The following is a 19,812-nucleotide window of genomic DNA, read 5'->3' as shown; positions in this document are numbered from 1 at the left end:
CATCATTGTAGTTCAAAATATTCGATGAAACACAACAGGAGATTAAGAGTTAAAAATCCTCAGTATTAACAGATATCCACTCAAAGCCCTGAGGACTGAGGACTTCTTTGAGTGACGGAAAGTTTGAGGCAAGTCCATTCACAGTGGGATTAAAGTCAATGCCAGTGAAGTCTATCACTTCATCTCCAGTCATCTGGGGATGTAGATGTAGGGCAGGTTGTTTCAGCACATTAGGGAATAATGACTACCTTTAAGGTAACAAAGATATGAAAGCCTTTAAATGGAGAACCATTTATTACATTTAAAACCCGTGGGATGAAATGGGGAGTTTTGTGTGAAAAGAAACGACAAAATTCTTTCCACAGCCTCAGGAAATCTCTGCTAAAAGCAGATTTACAAACTATATGGATAGGAATCCTGCTTGACAACTGTGCAAAAATCTGTCCCGAAACATCGCACTATTGTAATTAAGTTGTTATCCATATAGTTTGTCAATCTTGCACTCCCCAACTTCTAAAACACCACTCAAAGAAGTTAAAAAGCAGATTTGCTTGTACAATGACAAAATCATCACTACATATTTGTTCAGTGACCTGACACTTTTCCGCCACTGCTTTCAGAAACACTTTTTGCCTTCAAAAAGAAGCTGAACAACTCTCCCTTTTCCCTACACAATTGTTTTAAACATAGTGATATATATTATTTGCTACCTATATAGCATGATAAATAACTTTTTCCACAAAGGTAGTAGTAGTGTACCAATACATACTAGGGAATGTGTTGTGTAAGAAATTTGAACATTGAAGACATCACTTTTCTCAGTGCAGTATATGACGCTCTGAACATCTTTTCGATATTTAGAATCAGTCATATATTGTGGTGACAGTGCATTCTCAAATTCAAATGGAATGTGTTGTGATCAAATAAGAGATAATATTTTTTAGACATCCCAACATGTATCACACACGTAACTTTTGTTATTATGACAAAGATGGTTATATTTCTAAAATCACTTCATGGTAAAAATAGCTTCAACTCAGTCTTTACATTAACAATATCCTTGATTTTGAAGAAAAAACATTAATATTTGATTATTATGACATAACCCTCGAAATGTATAAGTCAGCTATTAGTCGAATGCTTTTTCTTTCATAAGTAATTTCAAGAACACAATTGAACCTAACTGCACACACTCACGAGTACTTTAGAGCTTTTTATAACTTACTGAAGAAAACTACAGTGCACCATCATGATATAAAGATAAATGGCATCATGTGTTATTAGATATAAGATACAGAGAGAACAATCAGAAACATATTTATATCATGATGTAACACACTCATTTCTTCCAAACTGACATGATACTAATCTCAGCACTCTCCAACATTTAACATGAACAGTAGGGGAAGAAAGCTATCTCCCTACCCCCCACCAGTATGCAAACATACTTCAGTAAGAGGTATACACCAAGCTAGGGAGAGGAGGAATGCCCTTGGGTAATGTTACATAACTGTCCATTTCCTCATCAATGTCCAGCCATTTGGTCAGTGGGTAATCCCAGAGGGGACTGGCTGGCCAGTGTTGTGTTCGTACAGGCATGTATAATCACGGTCTGTTTCCTGCCCATAGATCGTGGTAGGAAGGAAGTTGAATGTATAAAGAATAGAATAAAGACAACATGGCTTGGTTTATATGACCAGAACCCCATGCTTGATGTGGAGAACATTTAGACTTTGGCAGAAAACTACAGACCATTAATGCATGATCCGTTTTTATAGACAACAACTTCAGTTTATACTGAACAGCAAAAGAAATGCATCTCTAGCTTTTTGTCAAGTTTATGAATAGAGGACATAAACACATACCTTTATGAGATTGTATATTTCATTTCTGAAAATTCAAAGTCTTATATTTACCTAAACCAACTTGATTTGTCTAATGGTGGAAATGTGTGATGAACTCTGCAGCATTTTACACAAAATCGTCCAAAGATGCAACTGTTGACAAAACAAATGAGAATTCAGGGGCCCCTTTCACAAAACTCTTGTAAGCTTAAGGTCTCGTAACTTTTCTCGTAGCATTCGTACCTCCGATACTGTAACATAGTAAGTAGGAATGTTACGAGAAAAGTTACGAGACCTTGGGCTTACGGGCATTTTGTGAAACGGGGCCCAGAATCATATTTACATACACCCAACCTACTTCTCTTTGTACCAAAGAAATGCATTTTTCTAAAAAGATGAAGCTTTTACATGTGTTTCTTTATTATTAGCTGTGAAAACTATGTTGTCCTTCAGCATAATGATAAATATGTAAGTTCCTACACATCTTTTTGTCCCCAAACCATACACACCCTTTCCCCTCAACCTAAAATGTTCAGTGAGGCAGAAGAGCCACCCTAAGATCTAACAACACCACACCACTGAAGGGATCAAGTTTGACTCCAGGTTAACTCACAGGAAGTGCTCAGTTGTGTCATAAGGTCCTCAGGGCAGAGATTACAAAAAAGGTGCAGCTAGGAGAAAATAATCACCTCAGCTTTAATCAGCAGGGAACCTTGAATTGTCAAGTGCCTCTTGAAACTACCCAACCCAAACTTTCACCTGGAGCTGGCACCTCTGTGTTTGAAATTTATCCTTTTTAGGGTTTGTGGTCAAATTAGGGAGTAGCAGTTACCATTACGTTGGTCAAAGGTCAGAAAACCATGTACAGATTAGATAGGCTGAACTGATTACCTTTGAATACACATGTTACATACTCATCATTAAAAGAAATACACATAAATTTATGAAACATGTTTTCACTAAGTTATTTATCTGGATAAAATATTTTTGTTTGACTGAGTAATTCTTCTAAAAACAGACAAAATCTGGAGGGATTTCAGTTTTCAAGGCTATGAATAAAAATATTACATATTTCACATGATCTGCTTGTAAAAGTCATGCACATATTCTTGCAGGTTATACAGGGTTAATCATGCACCATGGTTTGAAATATGTGCTTTATTTAAACAAAACCATGTGGATGACAAAAACACACAAGTTTTACTCCTCAAAATGCATGTCACAAAAATAGTTATGCAGGTCTACTTAATATGTTACAGTCTGTCACAACAATTATTGCAGAGGAAATAGGAATATTCAATGCTTATATTCAGTAAAGGTTGCTGTATCAGTTACCATTGGATGACAAGTCTGAACAAATGACATATTTTAATTGACACAATTGCATGCTTTGCAAGTATTCAAAATGATCTAAATGTGATGGATTTTACACTGAAATATTGTAGTATGAAAATATATGTGTATGTTACAAATTACAAAAGCTTGGATTATTGAAAATGGCATCACAGTGACATGTTAGAAAAGGTAAAAAAGTGTCAATGAGGCCATACTAAAAGAACTGCATACATGATCACAATAATATGTTAAAGTTTGCATCTGTTAAGGCAAAATATTGACTTGATGGTATTTTGACATTATAATCAACTGTGATTTCGGAAGCGTGAAAAATACTCAGCAAGCAAAAAAATAAATCAGCTGTTTCTTATATGTTGAAAGTTACTGTGTGATATTTATTTTCATGGATCACAAGTTTGTTAAGTGATGTGACATATGCCTCAAAACTATCTTGTTCTGCTGAGTGCACTAAGCATGTCTTAACAACTCTGTCCTTTTAGAAACAGAAAATACATTTGCTAAGAATAATACTATGAATGCTACCTAGCAGTCAATGATCAGATGGTGGAAAGGATTTGTCCACAGACCCTCACGACTCCACTAATAAAGGTGCAAATCATATCCACTGAAGGTGCAAAATTAGTGAAATTCAACAATTACGATCAGACAAAATAATTTCTCATCAGTTATGTGGTGTTGTTAAGCAGCTTATGAATGAAAATGATGTCTAGTTAAAAAAATGTCCGGAATCAAAGAAAAGTACACTTGATTGCAGGATTCTGATTACAACATGAGCAGATGTTATGAATCACTATCACATGGTGATAATGCCATGCGTTTGAGATAAGGTCATCCTATTATATGCTCATCCGCTAGTAAAACATCTCAAAACATAATGGCTTGTTTGTCCTGCAAAGAATATGTCCAATACAACCCATGCAGGTCCATAACAGTTGGAAAATCTGATTTCTCCAGTATAAAAAAGCAATGAGAGTCTATAGGCTATGAAACTATTCCATTTCCTTGAAACATCAAAACATATAGTGCTTATTTTTTTCAAATGTAATACTCATTCACATATAACTTTGGGAAGAAAATCACAAATACATGTTGCATTAGAAAAGCAAGATTTATTGATGTCAACTTCTTTCTTGTGCATGCTTGCTCCTTGACCTGATGAATAATAAAGAAGATGACATCCATAAATCTTGCTTTTCTTTTGCATTCCATTTCCAAATGCCCTCAAAGATTGAATGTTTTATTGGCTCGAAAATATTGCTTGTTGTAAACCCCAACAACATCAACAAATCATCACCCTAAATGTCCCTGGAAATGTCGATGAAGACCCCACATAGATGAGGTTTGACACATCTCATGTTCTCATCTGATGGTATGCATGAACTGCAGCAGTAAGGGGTACTAATGGCCCTACTGTGACCAGGCATGCTAACCACAAGAGTGAGGGAGCTGCCCAGTGGGTGGGCTGGGACTAGTAGTGGTCAGATTACTGCTGGAGGTAATGGTCCGGATGGATTGTCAACACTGTTATGAGGATGGCCAACACAGGGCTGCTGTTGGTACACATGTGTGCATTCCTCTTACATAGTAGGGATGGTCTGGGGTAAATCAGGCAACAATTATAGAGAAAATGATGCTGTAAGGGAGAATTTAGGGGATTACTGGATTTGTCATAGATCTTGGAAGGCTGATGGACTTGGGCTGGTTCAGTTGTTACTGGAAGACTTACATACCTCCTGCTTAATGTCAGCAGAGAAATACAGAAATATGCAGAAAACTTTGAACATAACACAGAAAGAGGAAATATGTTGCTTAGATAAAACCCTCTATCAGTTATTTATTGAGGATTTACTTGTATTGAATATAACAGAGGTCCTTCCTAACCAAAGATCTGTTTGTTGGGTAACACTCATCACTCAACGATTTTCCAGCTGTGTAGTGGCAGTCTGCAAAGAATCATTTCTCGAGCAGATGATCCAATGATCTCACTTCCAGTGAAACAAATTTTGAAAGGTGCAAAAAACGAAACAGCCATGAAAATTATCAGAATGAATCATTCAAAACCAGGTGATGAGTGAGTGAGTTGAGTTTTACATCACATTAAGAAATATTCCTGCCATATGCTGGTGTCTGTAAATAATCAAGTCTGGACCAAACACTAAAGAAAAACATCATGAGCATTAATATATGCAATTGGGATGACATATGATGACATGAATCAACCCAGCCTGAGCAAACCTGACTGCCTGATCCCTATAATGTGCTTTTAAGACAACCATGGGTTGTCGAAGACCATTTATAACCATGGATCTTCATGGGTAAGCAATTTTATGAATGGGCAAGAGAATGATTTAGGTTTGACTAACAGCTAGTCTCTGAAATGAACATATTTTACTGAAAAAAAGTTCATTGTGAACAAAAATAATCTAATGAAAGGGAGCCCTGAGACTTTCTTCATTTCCCTGAACCTATGGAAATCTAGACTTGCCACATTTTCTAGGCTTGCGTGGGCTTTCTTTGATATTTATACTTCAGCGTCTGTACGACAGACTAGGTTTAGGTTTATGACAAGGGACACCAGAAACTGGATCTACAACAACATTACGGACTGTGAACACTTTAGCAAATAGACCACCCAACCACATTTCATGATATATAAATAAAAGGCAAGCCAAGGAGGAGATTCTAACCACATATATCATCACATGTGGAATTCAACCATCCAGAATGACCTAAATCACCATCAGAGACCTGATATCATAGGGCACTGGACTGCAGTAACCTCTAGTCACACAATGCAGTAAGAACACACCCGACCACACTTCTGGAACCCGTCCATGTTTACAGTCAACACAATGATAATTGATGCCTTAATTACAACAACCAGGTCTAGAAATTTGAAAACTAGGACCATCCTGTGTTGAGTTGTGCAACACGAGGGGTTGTGATTGTTTCTGGTGGGGTGGTCGGTGAGGCAGGTGGGATGCATGCATCAGACAAAGACAGGTTTTATGGTTCATTGCAACTAAAACAAAGCTGGCTTGATTAGAGGAACAATTACTGTGTGAAGGTAAACAGAGACTGGACGGAGTGCCTGGAGATAAGATGTCTAGATTTGGAAGATAGCACAGTGTATTTTGGAACCTGACTTATTACTGTCAGATGTCAAAGGAGAAATCTCAACTGATTGCAACTTACAGCTAAAAGTGAAAAAATACTCTATTTGAAACATTCATGAATATTTAAATCTAGTGGTTGCAAATAATGAATGGAATTTGAAACAGGAATATGGTTCAGGGCAAAGAATATGTGAACCCTAGTATTTACTATTGTGTCAGACAGAAGGTTGTTCACTGGCACCTACAGATCTCAACAAACATTAGGTGTGTACTTCTTGCAGTTATACACGACCATTGTCCAAAATTCAGTAATTTGACCTTGTCCTTCAGTGGTTCAAAGCTGCTCATGTGATGATTAAGAGGTAAAACAATATGGTTCGACCCTATACATTGTAACTCATTTTAGGGTTTAGTTATTTGTGTGAGTTCTCTAACAATTGTTGTGATAGGTTTTGCTCATCAGTTTAGTATATATTAAATAATATACATTACTTGGATGGGAGAACAGGAGGTACTCTTATCCTTTATCTACATCATTTTAGTCAGTGAAATAAAAATGAACAAATTAATAATTATAAATGCTCAAACACAAGACCCTCATTGAGAGGCATTTTTGAGAGTTGTAAATCCATTTTTTCTTATCCTAAAAATGACCCGTGAAGGTTCTGGGGTAGAATAGGCCTTCAGCAACCCATGCTTGCCATAAAAGGCGACTGTGCTTGTCATAAAAGGCGACTAATGGGATCGGGTGGTCAGGCTCACTGACTCAGTTGACACATGTCATCGTTCCCAATTGCACAGATTGATGCTCATGCTGTTTATCACTGGATTGTCTGGTCCAGACTCGATTATTTACAGACTGCCACCATATAGCTGGAATATTGCTCAGTGTGGCGTAAAACTAAACTCACTCACTTATCCTAAAAACAATATATTGTTGATCCAAAACATTAATGCCTGCTTTTATGGAAATTATTATATTTTCAACCTCAACCAGGAGTGCCTCAACTAAACAAATATCCCTGATCCAAATAATGAAAACAGTTTTAATGGAGACAGTTTCTTGTAAACAGAGATACATCCTCTTGTCCTGAAGTACTGCTAAGAAGTCCCCACTACATGAACAACCCTAGCTCAGTGAATGATCCCAGTGGGAAGTCCTTCATTAATCAGCCCAGATCTATGATACAATGTCCAAGTAGTTCTCATTCATCATCTGTCATCCACAGGATATAAATCACCCTGTTGACCATGATAAGGACATTGAGTGACCACTGCAGGCAAGGACGTCCAGCGTCCATGTCACTGAAACTCACTGGTGATAACATGACCAATGCATGTATGTGGTTTTCAGCTTGGTGATGGCAGTCAAAGCTGGTACATTGCACTGTTTTGATGTGAAAGCTGGGATGTACAGCGCTGTTTTCTCATCAAAGCTGATATACTGCACTGTTTTCATATCAAAGAAGTGGTTTCGGCCGATAGGAAAACGACATGTGCACTCACAATTAGCCCAAAGATCATCATATTTTAATCTCACGATATTTTGGTTAATCAATTGTGAAAGTCACTTTCAGTCCCTTTTAGTTTCAGCGTCATTTTATATTCCTGTTGTGAACACAGGTAATTTATTTGATCAAAATTTTGAAACCAAAATATGTTGTCTGAAGTTCATCATATTTTAGTGACGGGTGATTGAGAAAGTTGGCATCTGTTCTCTAAGATTTGAATGTCATCTCAAGTTCCTGTTGTGAACAATGGTAATTTATTTAATCAAAATTTTAGAATTAAAACATGTTTTCCTAAATCCTACCCTCAACCCAGGCTCTTGACCATGATTTAAGAACAAATGCAAAAATATACTGAATCTGTTAACTCCTGTGTGAAATTTTGAAGGCAAACAAAAAGATGAATCTTTTTAAATTTAGGTGAATCTTTTTAAATTTAGAAATTAAAACTGTTAGTAACAATGTCATAACCATACTATGAGCTGTGATTACTTAACACAGATATATGACAGTAGGTGTGCTGAAATTTCTTTGCAAGCAATATCTAGGATGTGTAATGAATGGTGAAAAGTGACAATCTTGTTTCTGGTACAAAGGATACACAAAAGATTTCTACTGTATCTGAATATTCACAGTGGTAAAAAGGTTTAAAAATTAGAATGCCTATGTTGATATTGATGTGTTAATATTTCTGCATTGCAGGGTAGATAAGGATGGGGCCTACTTACGAGACTGATACTAGTTATATAGAGATTACAGACAAATCAAGTAAGGTTTTAACAATCATTCAAACCATTTATTCTTCGTGGCTGAAAATGGGATTCGAATATATGCTGAGATGGCACAAGAAGTGACATACAAGTGAACATGATGTTCTGGTCTTTGTAAGAGACACGGTCACACTGTTACATCAATGTGTAACGGATCCAGAAGATACCTCGAGTTATGTGAGGAACTACTAAAAAATATATGAATAATAATAATGATTTGGACGAAGCTTTTATTTCAAGATAACTGTAATTTTCACACATCGGGTTAGACACAATAGTGATTCACTCTCAGTTTGCAGAAACTGATTTATCAAATTATGATTCTTTATGTCTCCATGGATACAAGAGCATGTAACCAGTACAAAGATAGTTATGACATATTTATCAAGATGACTTTGAGCATTTGTGTTTAGAATTAAAAGATGCTATTCAAATAACACATTTGATGGGTCATTTACTTGTTGAAAATTAACTTCTTAATGAAAGTCTTTGTATATCAATTGTTTGACAGTGAAAAATATATTGGAATTTATCAGCTATTGCTAGAGTTCTAGAGTGTACAAAGATGCTATGCCTGGGGATATTAAGGGGTTTAGTCATTTATATTTTCACATTATTAACATTTTCAAAATCATGATCATACTTTATCAGAAATGTATCCTGCTTACATGTATATTTGGTCTGAAATACGACATAAGGGGCTCAGGCTAAATGGCAGTCCCAGCAAATTTGATTCAACTCACTAAATTTTTAATTTTTTTTTTTTAATGCATTAAAGTCTAGCAGTTCTGCAATATCCTATTAAAAAAATGTCAAGGAGTCCACGTTGGATCTTAATATCTGTCACAGTTATATAAATGAGACCCTTAACTTCTATTGAGCAGCACATACAGAGAGTATGGTTCATTTGGGGACAAAGATTCTCATATCAACTTTTAGAAATAGATGGGAATAAAAAACAAAACCTGGGTGTATATTGGTTCTATTTATTTGTGTTTTTTCAATCTAGTTTGTTCTAACCTGCCTAGCCTTGCCCAAACATCAAGCTTCACAATTTGCCAAACAAGAATTAAATTATAGAAGCCTTATTTATTTGTGTTATGACATAATAATTGGTGTCAAGAATCAAAGTTTTTATCTGTAGTTGTAGAACAGCCATTTTAATAACAGCCATTTTAACAGTCAACCAGTTTTCGGTGCCTCAAAGTCTCTGAACACACAATCCAAAATCACAACATTACCTGGAGACAATCACTTACAACCTCTTACACTTTTTACGATTTGTGTAGTAACACCATCAGCGGTGTCCAGGCCCCTTTCATTGCCAATATCGCCATTGCTTAACCAACATTGAGCACAGAACAAGAATCTCCGTAACTTCAGATAAGATTCGAATCACACTGGGATGAGTTTTGTAACATTAGCATCCTAAGCCTAATGCCGCAGAGAGCAGAGCGGCAATGTTACAGAACCTTGCACTGCCCAATTATCTTTCTTGCTTAGATTATGCAAAAGTTGAACTCAGGCCAGCGGGATTTAAATGAAGCCATAATGTTAGACCGTAAAGATTCACAGACAATACTGTTGGTTACAACTTCTGGGGTCGGTGCAACGTTAGGGACAAGGAAGATGTAGACTTATGCAATGTTGTCACACTCCTTGCAACAACCATTAAGATTAGGATGCAAGTTTGGGGATATTGGACAAAGTTGGGTTGAGCTGAGGACATGTTCAATTAATTGTGTAACCTTGGTGCATTCTCTGCAATAACCATTACAATTTCTGGAGCAATGTTATGAAATGTTGAGGAATTTAGTGTTTCTGGTCAATAAAGTCAAAGGCAATGAGTTTATCTGAGGTGAACCTTTTCACTATCAGGAAGTTTGGAAATATTCAGGAAATACTCTTTTTTATATACTTTCATTTATAAGGTGTACATCTACGTAAAAGAAATTCAGTTCTCATTCCTAGCATTATCAAGATCATCTCCATTATGTTCAAAGGTAAATCATCAGAGACTTTCAACATTAATTCAGGAGTTGCTGATGAACCAGAAACATATTTTTTTATATTTTTTTTATTTTTAAACTTAATAAGTGTAATTTTTGTTTTAATAATATTCTTTACAAAATCAGATAATTTTCATAGGATGTAACTTGGCTTTCATTATGCTTAAACTTGGTATTTTTGGAAAATATTCCATATGAATATCATTTTAAACTTATGTCATAAAACACTGTCAACGGTACTGACATTGTATTTCATACAATTTGAATACTGTAGCTGTTTACGTCATTGTTTGGACTCCTTACTTTATCTCCTCTGTGAAAGGGCAACGGTATGAGTAGTCTGTATATATTTCCGACACCTTCAGCCAACGTATTAAGGATTTTGTTCACCCTAACACCAGTATGTGCACCTGTGACATGAAGTGAAACTGATAAAATAAAACAGTTCCTCTCATCATGTAACCTAAGACGTATTGGGTAGCCTAGGGGTGAAATCATTTGCTTATCAGACTAAAAGATGGATTCAATGCCGATATGGATACTACGTGTGCAACCCATTTGTGGTGTCACCGCCATAATATTACAGGGATATTGCTAAAAGTGATTTCAAACCCAACTCTCTGTAACAGGAGTCTTAGAGCAAGAGAGCTAATATTAATCTTCTTGGTGTAGAGTAATAGACTGATCAATGTATTTTCTGAAACATATTAAATCTAAGACTGTTGGAGCAGGTCTTTTCTGGGTAACAGACATGTAATGCCTGCAAGAATGGTTGCTGTAGGACCTTAAAAGAGAATACATATTCATGTCATTTATATAATCAGCATCATACACCCATTAATCAACCATCACACAATCCCAAAATACATTGTACGTATGGAAGGTTTGGGTATATGTCATTAGGGAAAGACAGTCTTGACAGAAAAGGCATTTTACATTTACTGAAGGAGAGGGAATCAGCTTAGCTTCATAAATCCTGCGAAAAGGTTACCTAAATGTAACAATAAATTGTAATTAGAAATTTTATCAAATGCCATTTGGGTGATGAAAATAAACAAAATACACTTTAAAATTACCGTGATGTTTCTGTGCGCATATTTCAATTTTGGGTGAAATCTTTAAGTAACATATAAGATGCTGCAGTTTCACAGAAAACATCAGTAGAACAGAAAGTTTGTGTGTTACTAGCTGTTTACACAGCAGTCATCATGGGACCATCAGATTTCAAGTGGGGCTCCAATATTTATCAAAACCTTTCAAAAGGCCTAGCAACTAAGGAGACAGAAGTACACATGCTTAAACTTTATCACAGATTAAAATTTAGCCTAATAAATAATCATCTGCTTATGCATTATACATCTTCAAACTATAAATATTAATAAAATTCAAATGTGAGCCAAGAGCAATCCTTAGAAATGAAGAAGCCTTGACTTGATTTGGACTCATTGATACAGACTCCCTTCATCAGTGTCACATCTAGTCTGTCTAGCGATAACAAAGATTTGTTTGATTTAAGATCCTCATGGTGAATATCTCATATTGAGAAAAATTCCTGAAATTCAACAGTTCAATTTTAGCACAATTAGTGTCTACAATTATGCAGTCAATTCGCTGATCACGAGTTGGATACTAGCATACCACACAAGTAAGATTTTTTTTTTACACCACGTTTAGCAATATTCTATCACTATTACAGCAGGAGCTTCAGGAAAGGAGCTTCACATACATTATTCAAGAAAAACACTATGGTCCTTTGGAACAGCTCACATCCTGAAGGTGTCTTGGGATTACTTCATGCTGAGCTACCTAGCTATAGATGTTGAAGAAATATATCTTTATTTGCATCAAGTTTTCTCAGGTAATCACCATTTTTTCTGTTTGATGTTGATGGAGAAGAATTGCTTTTGATGTTGATGGGGTTTGACTGTTTGATGGTGAGGGCTTCTGATAGCTATGGATGTGCGTGGTATATTTCTGTTGTCGTTACATCACGGCTGAGTGGTCAGTGGGCGGTGGTCATTGTTACGACAGCTGTCAGGCACAACAGACCTCTCTCAAGATGTTATATCACCAACCGTAAACAAATTGACCACATCTGAAATTGTTCAGGCAGATGCACTTACAAACTTTCAGGGGCCCAAACGAAGATTTAATTGGCCCTATTCTTCTCCCTGATCAAACATCCTACCCAGTCCTCTCCATGCAGATGGCCAAGTATTTTTAGATACAATACCAGGATCGCTGGATCATATTTTTAGAAGCGTTCACTCAGCATGGACAACCTTCGCTCTTCGTTTGCTCTCTTAGGGGACATGACACAATAATTGCGAAGACTTAGTATGTCTGCTCCATTACGCAGCCGACAATGACAACTGCAGAATACTTCTGACCTTCAACTGACCTTACAGACAGGGTGTAAACAGACAACACCTGCCTGCAATCCACAAGATCGGGTCTTAATTTGCTCACGTCATTAGAATCATTTTAGGATAAATTTGGGATAGGATAAAGATTACAGGGCTAATGAAAATGAGATAGCTTAGAAGAGAAGGAGGTATTTTGTTCCAGTGATTTGTCTGCCATTCTGTAAGGATGGCTGAATGGGTTTTGGCATGTCAACAGTCAATGCTACTACCATGGGCTCTGTTATCCTGAAAAGGAAGACATTGGGCACGTGCTGACGATCGTTATGATGTAAGCCCTTACCGAGGTATCACGGTATAATAGACAGTTGTCTGGCTGACAGTGAATGGAAAAGCCGTTTACCTGAGTAACATGTCTGTGTGGACTAAATGATGGACAGAGGAAATCAGAACCAACAATGACAGTGATATCTCAATGAATCATATCTCATGGAAAGATGAAAACATGTCATAAGATTTTTTGGACTGCCACAAGTTCCCTGACATACACACATGAATATTTATTACTGTCGTAGACAGTGGGAATTCGAATTTGACAGTGTGTTGGTCGATGGTAAAGTTCTGAGACATAATTATTATATTGTTCTTTAAAAAATGTTTGCCTTTAAAATAATAAAATAAATAAAAGATTTGTTTTCATAAAAAAAACATATCATACTCTGATATTCATCCTCGACAATGTAAAATGTGCTTTGATGATAAATCCAACCATTATACTTTTATGATACTATGAAGAGTGACATGATGGATTCCTTGAATATGGAGAAGATGAAAACATAAGTTATTACCGTACAAAGAGCATTGATAATATTGTAATCTTAACCTGCATAGCTTTGTTGAAAATTATTTATACAAGCAAACTTTGAGCAATTGTTTATAGGTATTTATTGCGCTGGGAAAATAAATAAATAAATAAATAAATAAATAAATAAATAAATAAATAAATAAATAAATAAATAAATAAATAAATAAATAAATAAATAAATAACTATTTTCAAGTAACATCACATATATTGACACAAAAAATATCACGTTTGACCTTAAATAATATTCTTGTCAGGTGAAATTGAGATATTTTGTCATTTTCATTTTCAATGGGTCACATCACAAGCGATTGTTGCTTTGTATTTTCATGATGCCATGATGAGTAAAGACGGTCATATTTTAATCACAGCACCTTAAAAGAGACTTGTGAGAGTCAGATGAACAAAGTATTCTACATTAGGGATTGATGTCATGTGGATAGTTTTTTTGTAGAAATGGCCCTTATGATTAAAGAGCACTTTCTCTGTCTGTTTGAATGAATTACCTTTATGATGTTCTGGAGAACATGGGCGTTGATAACGGCTGGGTGTTTGGCATTCTGTCGATACAAATCAACCACCATTTCCACAGCTTTTTCAGAGAAGGGCACGAAGTTCATTGTTACCCAGTCAACCTGAAACATTAAACATATTTTGTCAAGGCAGAGTGAGTGAGTGAGTGAGTGAGTGAGTGAGTGAGTGAGTGAGTGAGTGAGTGAGTGAGTGAGTGAGTGAGTGAGTGAGTGAGTGAGTGAGTGAGTGAGTGAGTGAGTGAGTGAGTGAGTGAGTGAGTGAGTGAGTGAGTGAGTGAGTGAGTGAGTGAGTGAGTGAGTGAGCTAGCTTAAAGCCAAACACTACACAATAGTTAAGCAATATTTGTGTTTATGAAAGCATGGGACACCAGAAATGGGCTTCATACATTGTACCCATATAGTGAATCAAAGCTGGGTCTTTGGCATAACAAGATAACACTTTAACCACACACTGCCCTTGACGGAGGGTGAGGTTGTCTGGGAAATAACAGGGTGTGGCACTGTGGAATATAGTGTTGAATTTATGACATGATATAAGGCCTCACCATCAAAGACCTGACTAATATATTTACTCAAACAACTTGCAGATAATGAAAACTGCTCCATACTTGATGGAAATCAAAATCAAAATATATACTGATGGAGTACATATTCATGGGTCATCATTCGAAAAATACACAGATGCCATGAACAAATGTTTAAGAAAACAAGACATTGATAAACATAATAATGTAAAAAAATGGCACCAATGCCCCCAAAATTTCATTTTGATTTGAGTGAATGCGCAAGTTTAGTTTTATGCTGCACTCAGCAATATTCCAGCTATACCATGATGGTCTGTAAATAATCATGTCTGGACAATACAATCCAGTGATCAACAGCATGAGCATTATCCCCACTGACATGTGCCAACCAATTCAGCGAACTTGACTACCCAATGCTGTTGTGCGCCTCTTACGACAAGCATAGTCGTCTTTTATGGCAGGTATGAGTTGCTGAAGGCATATTCCACCCCCGACCTGCACAGGTCTTATTTTGATTTGAATGAGTACATTTCAGATAAAGAAGTTTGACATCCTCCCCAAGTATCAGCTTCATTCCACAGATGATCTGAGAAGATTCTGGTTAGAATTGGTCTTCAGTAATCCAAGCTTGTCAAAAGAGATTTTGGTTGACACACGTCATTGTATCCCAACTGTGTTGGTCGATGCTCATGCTGTTTATCACTGCGTTATCTGGTCCAGACTTGATTATATACAGTCTGGAGGCATACAGTAGGAATATTTCTGAATGAGGTATTAAACAAAAAAACCAACCAACCAACCAACCAACCAACCAACCATGGAAGATGACGTCAATGGACCAGAGCACAGACAACAGAGAGCAGAGTTATTTGCCCTTGTAATGCTCAGTAGTGTATGTTTTTCTTTTGAACATGTCATTTCAAATTTTATCAAGCTTCTGTTTTATTACTAGTGCTATTTTGGGTTAGTTAGTTTAGTTTTACACTGTTTTCAGCAATGTTCCAGTAATATCCTGACAAGGGCATCAGAAATGAGCTTCATACATTGTACACAATGTGGCAGGGACCATATGGTCTCTGAATGTGGGGAACCAAATGTATGTCTTCAATGTGACGGAGTGCCCATTGCAACACTGTTGAGAACTTGTGTAAGTCAGTGGTCACAAAATGTATTTTGATGTGCATATAAAGAGCTGGAAACATTTGAAGAAGAGCTGTCAGTAATGGTGAGAAGGGACGTAAACTCTTTGTGACTTATCCAACAATGGTGATATTTTGAAAGAATGTTTCAGTTTCACTGTTTTCATGCATGTTGACAAAATTTCAGTTTCATTACAACAGAGAATTGTGTAAGGGAAGTAGGTTAGTGTTCATGCAAGATGATGTTTTCCTCCATCACCTGTGGACCCTTGACTGTGCCAAAAGCCTTTGTTTCCATGCCGCCATACTTAGGTGCTCGCACTCCATACCGGATGAAGGTCAGCAGCTGGTTGAAGATGTCCGGGTACATGGACTGCATCGAGTCAGGGCCGGTTTTCACAGTCTGAAATACCAATATCCAGTCCAGTGGCTGTGAGACCAAACAACATCACCCCTCACATACTTATCCAATATCCACTATGCACCCATCCAGAACTAATGTTAGACCTGTCACTGCTGTCACAATTCACATATTCCTACAGTATTGTTGGTACTTATGTACAGATGATACTTGAATCATGAGATCACGATACACTAAAAATAGAACATTCTGTGATTAGAGTTACCTCCCTTAATGTCACCAGGAGCAGATACCACAAACCAAAAACACAACAAACATGCTTATTTGCAAGTCAGTCTGGCATCTCATTGCTATACATAAAGTTTTACATAATTATTTAGACATACTATTGTACTTGTAACAAAAATATATCTTCACGCATCAAGACGACATGTTGCGTGTTTTGAGCTTGGATGACAAAGCTGTCAAAATTCTCAATAAATGTTAACCAGGTTATGCCCTGTGTATTTATTTAGATGTGAAGACACTTTCAAAAATGAATAAATGAAACAACATATACATAAACTGAATGAACAATAAAGTTTCACATGCCTTGTGACCAAATGTATAATGTTGGCTGCGGGAACTCAAGGCTAGGAGTGATTTTAAAACAGACTTTACCCTAATGAGAACATCAACCACTTGAAGGGCAGTTTCTTGTAGTGGTGTAATGATGACATCCGGATATGTTGGGATAATGAATGGTGAGGCCTCCCCCTGCACAGGCACCGACAGCGCCCGTCGCAACACTGTTGACAACTTGTGTAAGTCAGTGGTCACAAAACGGATTTTGATGTGCATGAAAAGAGCTGGAAATGTTTGAAGAAGAGCCGTCAGAAAATGTTGAGAAGGGACATAAACTTTTTGTGACTTATCCACGTTTTCGGGAGGCTGTGTTGCAATCTGACCTATATTTAACCAGACCTTCCAAGCAGCCATCCAGAGAGACAGGTCACTTTCTGATTCAGTTGTGTTTTCTGGGTTTTTGGTGTGGGCATTTGATTTGACATCTCCAGTTCGGTTGATGACCTCCTCAAGAGGAGGCTGGATGAAATCTGAGGTCAGGTCCTGGAGATCCTCGGGTTTGGATGGATCTCGGTTTATCAGGATCTCCTGGAAGCTCTTCAGGGCTGCCAGGGAGACCTCGGCATTGGGGCACATTGCTGCCGATTCTATATGGTCTAGTAGCAGGGACCAGGCTCTGGGGAAGTCACCTGAAACGATAAAGTGAGTGAGTGAGTTAATTTAGTTTTATGCCACACAATTCCAGGTATATGAAAATAAATAAATAAATAAATGATCAACTTCAACAGCATCGATCTATGCAACTGGGAAACAATGACGTATAAAACAAATCTGCAAGTCTGACCAATCAATCCTGCCAGTTGCCTCTTACGACAGGCATGGGCTACTGAAGAATTGATGGCTACTGAAGATCAATTCTAACAGAGCTTCACTGATGCAAATGGTTGACTACATCAGGACATTTTATATTCATCCATCTGAATCACAAACCAGATCTATGATTCACGTACTCATTTAATATGACACATGAATACTTGATTTAAAACATACTGATACAGCTACAAGATAACTCATAGTGGCAAATTCAACCAGAATTGATAAATATTGAAGTTATATTTTTTTCATATCCTAGTGAAACCAATTTTGTCTCCGAGAAAAATGCATCAACTTTAAAAGGATGCTGTTGTTCTTTTATTAATTTTGACTATAAACCCAAAGGTTGTCAGTGAATAAATCTATAAACCAAATGCATATGCTCCACAGGGTTATTTGATGTCAACACTCGACAGTTATGCAAATCTTACACATTCATAGCAGTCTCAATCCTATTCAATTACATACCAGACAAAAAAAGTTAGGGATATATATATTTTGAAATTATGAATAATGATGCATTTATTTATTGACATACTGATAAAATATCATGTAAATTCCAATAACCCTAACTTATTTTGTCCGGTGTATAAAGGTTTACCATTGCATTACCAAAGCTACCTTCTAACTTAAATGATCATTACTCGCATACTTTAACATAAACATACAAAACTCTTAGCATTAAGACTGTTTTGTACAAAAGGACCCTGCATTAGGAATCCTGATTTTATGTACAGTAAAGCATTTATCCAACAGATACCTCAGACCATTTGAAAACATATCAAACATCCCAATACCAGGACAAGATGAATCGAGTTATCTGACTAGATGAATGTCTGTTATCACATACAAATCATCCTGTTCTTAACATCAGTCACTGATGGCCCATTAAGTCGCTGTGTCATGACAGTAATAATTCTGATTATCGCATAAGACATCAAACAATGTCCCAGTATAACTATGTTCTTACCAAGCTGTTGTAATATTTTCCTCTTGGAGTTGAAGGTCCTGGCTACTCCAGCAAGAGTAAGGACGCGCGTCTCTGCCCACTGCTTCTCTGCAGTGTCGCGGGAATGGTGGATGAGGATATTGCCAGTTGACAACTCATCCTTTATAGTTGACGCACTGCTGGAGAACTTCTGTACTCTCTCCAGCAGGGGAAACAGCACCTGCAACATCAAGAACATCATCGTGAATATCAACATAATTTGTAATTGATTCTTTATATTTAAAAGTATTTGATTCTTTCTTCTAGCAAGGTGACATTAGCCCCGTTGCATCTGCATACTCTCTTATCAAGCCAAGAAACCAAGAATAAAACTGGAACCATGTGGTCACAACACCTGTTATTCTTAGTTTCCTGGCTGGAGCAGACAGTGAGCAGGTCATCTTTATCACAATAACATGTAAGTAAACCAAGACTGTTGACCTGATTATTCTTCATCAGAATAGCCCTTATACAATTTTACCCACAGTATTTTGTGGACTGGACTTCCGAAGCAAACAAATCTTATTTTGATGTATACCATGTTTGTGAAACTCATGACCCTGGCTATGGTGTTGACAAATATGGAGCAAGTGAAGTGAGTGAGTGAATGTGGTTTTATCCCGGGTCTGTGGCGTGACAAGCTAACACTTCAACCACTTGGCTACCCCAAAACCGCCAACTAGCAAGGAAGCTTGATTAGGACAAATCTAGATTGATACCCATTCTAGTATGGTTTAGTGAAAGATCAAACATGCTGACAGTACTTTTTCAGATGATAATGTGCACTTTTCGCATTACCTCAGAAGAACAGTGTGTCAGTTAGCCCTATCCCAGGTTTCTTAACATCATCATTTGTTTTCTACCTTAGAGTAATCGAAATTATCCTTAAAATGTATTAAATTTGGCATCCAAGAAAAGAAATACAGTTCACCCTACCACCATGTAATAAAGCTCACTTTCACCCTAAAATGTTATAACATTAAACCACTCATGTGTCCTGG

The 19,812-nt window shown here is 36.9% G+C and overlaps 1 protein-coding gene across 2 annotated transcripts in view; it reads right to left on the bottom strand.

The window, feature by feature from the left end:
• The window catches only part of LOC137297407 (protein MON2 homolog), an 82,534-nt gene that overhangs the window by 30,546 nt on the left and 32,176 nt on the right, over window positions 1–19,812 (bottom strand). For both annotated transcript variants that reach the window (XM_067829411.1, XM_067829412.1), the window contains exons 6-9: window positions 18,794–18,992; window positions 17,047–17,639; window positions 16,285–16,428; window positions 14,336–14,464 (exon numbers count right to left, since the gene is read on the bottom strand). In XM_067829411.1, the coding sequence (XP_067685512.1) occupies window positions 14,336–14,464; window positions 16,285–16,428; window positions 17,047–17,639; window positions 18,794–18,992 (1,065 nt within the window). The remainder of the gene's footprint in view (window positions 1–14,335; window positions 14,465–16,284; window positions 16,429–17,046; window positions 17,640–18,793; window positions 18,993–19,812) is intronic.

This window comes from Haliotis asinina, chromosome 9 (genome assembly GCF_037392515.1).
Source record: "Haliotis asinina isolate JCU_RB_2024 chromosome 9, JCU_Hal_asi_v2, whole genome shotgun sequence".
NCBI classification, from domain to species: domain Eukaryota; kingdom Metazoa; phylum Mollusca; class Gastropoda; order Lepetellida; family Haliotidae; genus Haliotis; species Haliotis asinina.
Note: the sequence above shows the minus strand (reverse complement) of the source record. Positions and strands in the feature narration are given on the sequence as shown.